At 38.7% G+C, this 5,302-nt stretch overlaps 1 protein-coding gene across 1 annotated transcript; it reads left to right on the top strand.

Annotated features, from left to right (window-relative positions):
* Nucleotides 1-1,218: 1,218 nt before the first annotated feature.
* LOC104548718 (thiamine transporter 2-like) lies at nt 1,219-3,973 on the top strand (the record flags this gene model as incomplete). Its single annotated transcript, XM_010194815.1, has 4 exons — nt 1,219-1,326; nt 2,198-2,390; nt 2,926-3,067; nt 3,851-3,973. Coding segments are annotated over 4 exons (566 nt in total), but the record flags the coding sequence as incomplete, so codon positions are not given.
* Nucleotides 3,974-5,302: the final 1,329 nt, after the last annotated feature.

Raw genomic sequence — 5,302 nt, 5'->3', positions numbered from 1 at the left:
AGCTGTTGAAGCAATAGCAACTTTTCTGAGTAAGTAAAAGATCATTAGAAACTACTTCTAACCCATCCTGTGCTGGGTATCCAGTGTATAAGATCACAACAAAAAATGTGCAAAGCATGTTGTTGCTGTACAATGTTATCAATGGGGCCATCAAAAATACTCTTAAAATACATAGATATATGCTTTTCCTTCTTAGGGTAGCCTCATTCCACCACTGCGTTAAGATTTTAAGCTCACAGTGCTGTTTAGACCATGAATTCAACTCTAAACAGTTCAAAAACCCTGTGCAATGACACCTTACCTATTCCTTCCTCAAAGACATCTTAAGCTTGGTGGTTTAAGAATTAAAAGTGCATATTAACTGATACACTGCTCTAGATGGTCTGTTTAGACAGCGGATTAAAGATCATCTCAGGGTAAGTGCTCCTGAACAAACATTGTGACTGCATTCATATCCTGATCAGTGAGTTTGCCTCTGGATGTGACATACAAGGAGAGAACGAGGGACCCCCTTAATGTGCATAAAGACTCGAAGGGGAGAAGTAAAGAGGATGGAGCCAGACTCTTCCTAGTGGTGTCCAGTAACAGGACAAGAGGCACAAATTTAAACAAAGTTTCACTTAAACATAAAAGAACATCTTTATTGTAAGGGTGATTTTACCCTGGAACAGGTTGGTCAGAGATGTGGACTCTCCATCCTTGGAGATGTTCAAAACCTAGATGCCATCCTGAACAGCTTGCTCTAGTTGACCCTGTTTTTAGCAAAGCTAGGCGATCTCCAGAGGTCTCTTCCAACCTCAGTTATTTCGATTCTCTTTATATTTACTTGATCCATCCAAATGGCATTACTTTTTTTGAACACAGAACAAAAAAGCATATGGTTAAAGGGCAACTTCATTTTAACAGCTGTGCAGTGCCAATGGAACCTCATTGCCAAGCTCACATTTACCCTGCTCTGTCTCCTCCATACTAGGAGCCTCATCTCACATTTCTACAGGAAACTGTCAGTTTACTCTTCCTCCCTGCAACCAGCATGAACACACATTTTACTGAAGCTACTCCAAATGCTGACTCATCTCATTTAAACTATACTTATCTTGAAAGGTTGCATTAGATGATGCTTGTGGTCCCTTCCAACCTGGTATTCTATGATTCAAAACTTCTCAGACTACTGCTTTGCATAGTATTCCCATGGGTTTTCTTGCTTTTACGCTCCAGCACCTGATACAATTTTGGAATACAGAAAGCACTTGCAGTACCAGAAACTTCTGGTTATAGCAGTGATGGACCAAAGGAATAGGCCTGCTATGACCTACTATGGCTACAGTAGGACTTTTTGAATTTTGATTAAGAGCACATGCAACCAGCAAGTGAAGTCTAATTTTGCACTAGTGTGCTTGCCTGCTTGAAGACATCTGGGCAACTGGTACTCTCTGTACTCCAGTAACTCACTGCTGTATAACCTGCCTGAACCAGCTTTGCATTTGAGCTACAAACCTCAGCATACTGTGTTTCAAAAAGCTTTTCTAAACCTACAGGAGTCTCTGTGCTAAAGGATCATAAAGAAACCCCATCATAACCAGATACCCTGCTTAGAGCAGCAGAAAATACTTCTCCAGAATTGAGCTGGGGTGAAAAAAACTTCATTATCTACAACAAAACAAAGGCACTGGAGTTTATTATACCATATTACACTCAAGTAAGGGTTTTTACTGTACGTGATGGTCAACAAGGCACTTTCAAATGCAGTTCATGAGGTTTTTCACTAGAAACTGAAAAGACACTTTCATAAAAACTAAAGCATGAATGACTGCAATAGATTTTCGTTTCATAAAGATCTTTACATGAAGGAATTAAACTCTATTACACATAGTTTGGCAGAAAATGCTTGGTGAGATTGTTCTTTTCTGCTCATAGTTTTCAAAAAATGGAGTTACAACAATAGACGGTACATTGCTGCCTCCAGCCTTAGGCATGAGGCAATTTACTCAGAGTACTTCAGTCTGCAAGCAAGGAGAAAAAAAACCCAACCAGATAAACAGAAAGCTGCCATCCTACTAACAGAGAATAAGCCACACTATTACCAAAGCCCACAGTGACCATAACACCTCAAGAGCTCCTGGTATGATCCACTGACACACTTACGCAATGGCTCTAGGATGATAATGTTTCAGTTTTGTTACTCTTAAATTTTCAGGTTCAGCAACATCCATGGCAGTTGGGTATGCCAAAGTAAACTGGGATCTTTCTGGAGAACTGGCTTTGGGAATTTTCTCTGCAATGGAATCTGGCTCTCTGTTTCTCATGCACTTTACTGACAACATCTGGGCATGTTATGCTGGTTACCTTGCATTTAAAGCATTCTATATGCTCCTTATAACAATAGCAACGTAAGTATTATACACAACTCTTCTAATTAGATTTATTTAGATCAGTGACACATTTTTTTAATTCATTGGAATCTTACTGAAAGTTTCACTAGAAATAAGATTTTTCAAATAGGTAATGACAGCAGCACATATTATTTCGAGCGTACATAAAAAACTATGCTTCAAATTATATGACCTAACCATTATCATAAGTTACTCCCAAGTCAGAAATTACCTTATTCTGCATTTAGCTGTTCAATGATCTATGTATAGGTATTCTCTAAGTTATTGAATAAATATACACACATTTTTATTTAGCAAAAATATCCACCCAAATAAATAAAAGATAACTAGGATGCTCAGAAGTGCCAAAGCCAGAAAAACAAGTGATTTCTGCCAAAATGAAGCTGTTAAAGCTTAATAGCAAAGACTGAAAAGGCTTCATTCTTTGAAGAATCCACTGTGCACATTAAATTGTTCCCAAACTTCCTCTCCTAAGTAAATTGTAAATGTCCTTTATCTCCATAGTTTAGTTAACCTGTACATTCATTTTCAGGTTTCAGATTGCTGTCAATCTAAGCATGGAGCGTTATGCTTTGATATTTGGCTTCAACAACTTTGTTGCACTGGTGATTCAGACAATTTTAACTGTTGTTGTGGTAGATTCAAAAGGTCTGGGACTGGATATCAGCACCCAGGTAAGCTCTATCACTCACGCTGCTCTCAGTTCCCCAACTTTCCTCCAAAAGACTGCTCTGCTCCAAGATCAGCCTCTGGGAAGATACTAGGTAATGTGCTATAGCTTAGGACAGTTACTCACTTGAAAAACAGGTTCATTTAAAGTGAACAGCTACTAGAACCTACTTGTCCTCTAATCCTACCAATTTTGCATTTCCGCAATAATTTTAAGAAGATTTTCATAAAGCAGAAGGGAAAGACCACCACTTATGACTCTGGGGTTTTGTTTGTTTTAAATTTAAAGGCTTACTATTCACGAGTTTATTGTCAAAATACCTTAACCAGAAGCAGGAAGCAAGCTGAAAGGCAATCTAAGGTAATTCTAAGTTACATAGCTTCATTGGATGTGCCTTTAAGATACTGTACTTCTGAAAGTTAATTTCTCATGATTTCCCATTAAATTTCTAAACTTAAACTTATGTACTGAATGAGGACCTAGTCTCTAGCTTTCATCCTCTCAGAGAAGAGCCAGGAAGCAGAGGGCAGCTGTTCTCCTCCCTTATTGAGGCAGGGAGGGGAAGCCATAACAGAGTATTCACTTCCCTTCCTTTCACAACCACAGACTTCCTACAGTATGAAGTCAAACAGCCAGATTTCTTGCATCCTTTCAAGATGGGTCATTATGGGGCATAGGTGACAGGGAAGGGAAGGCAGAAGTGGAGGGAAACCTCTTAAGTTATTACCTAACAGCAAAAGCAGTTTTTGACTCATCTTCTTCCTTCTTCCCCACCTCCATTTCTCAGTTTCTCATTTATGGCAGCTATTTTACATTCATAGCTGGAATTTTCCTGACCAGAAGCATATACACCATTGTCTCCAACAAACGCAGAAACAGCAGTGTAGCTGGTGAAAGCACTGATCATTAACAGAGACAAAAACAGTTGCAAGCAACAGTGCACAAGGCTCCATCATCTGAGAGAAACATAATGGTCAATCAAGCAAGACTGGTCAGCGGTGACACCGACTGCCTATGGGCCTACAGCATAACGAGCTCTGTCAACAGGATGATACATGTTCCCTATTTTCTTCACCAGTAGTTTTATACAAGACAATTCTCAAATAATCTCCTATTTCAACTCAGATTTAGTGATGTGACACCAAAACTTCTATTAATGCTCAACGACCACAAGAAGCAAGTACATACAAATGCCTGAACCTCACAACAGAAGAGCTTATAGAACACAACCTTTGAAGCTTCACTTCTACCGAGTATTTCAATTACAGAAAATTTAGTCAGAAACTAGGGAATCTAAAGCAGCAGTTGTCCCATAGCAGCAAGATGATCTGTTTGAAAGCTTGCCACAGAAGCCGCTTGAAAACTTAGGACTTTTTACTGGAAGTTGTGACATTCATTTTTTTAAAACAAGTTAACAAATAGCAATAAACCACTTTTTTTCCCAAAGGACACCACTTCAGTATGATCGAAGCTGAATTACTACAGACTATACAGCATAGCAATACTCCCACTTTAGTTTACAAATGGACAATGAAATCTAAGGTTACAGTAAGGAAAACGTCATTATACACAGATAAACTGCTATTGATGCAGTGACAGTGTTACTGCTTGTTGAAGATGTACAAATACAACACACTAACCTTCCCATTGTCTGTCCTGGTAAATATATGGATTATGTCTGGCATCTGCCATGACACACACACACACACACACACACACTTACCTTAGGCAGCAAACAACCCCTTAAACTAAGTCTTTCTTTTTAAGCTCTGGGGATACACTTCAATTTCTGTACAAGGCAGTCTTACTTCAATAACACGACTAAAAGTTCAGATATAACTAAAGCTAACTAGGGTATGTGCTTTCAAATGTGTTCAATAGTGTCCACATTGGAACGAACTACTTCAGCAAATTCCAATGTGTTCCTTTACCACAAATTACAGATTTATCAAGAGTCAGAAGTAACTGATGTTTCACCCAATTCAGCTCACAAGAAAGTAAAAATAATTCCTTCTTTAAAAAGCACACTTTTAAAAGATGCTTGAGCTTGCCTTCATGCCCCAGCGTTTTCCCTTCAAGAGAGCAGAATACTTGTATCATATTTATAGTTCTGTTTCAAAAATTCCAACTAAATGTATCCTTATCAAATACTTTCTTGCCTCAGCATTTGTTTCAACAGGGTGCTCGGGAGTTTGCAGCCATTAAAGAACTTTGAACTGCAGTACCTGGGCATCACATC

Source organism: Mesitornis unicolor, unplaced genomic scaffold (assembly GCF_000695765.1).
Source record: "Mesitornis unicolor isolate BGI_N332 unplaced genomic scaffold, ASM69576v1 scaffold18431, whole genome shotgun sequence".
In the NCBI taxonomy this organism is placed as follows: domain Eukaryota; kingdom Metazoa; phylum Chordata; class Aves; order Mesitornithiformes; family Mesitornithidae; genus Mesitornis; species Mesitornis unicolor.
This window is presented reverse-complemented; position numbering and strand designations above follow the sequence as displayed.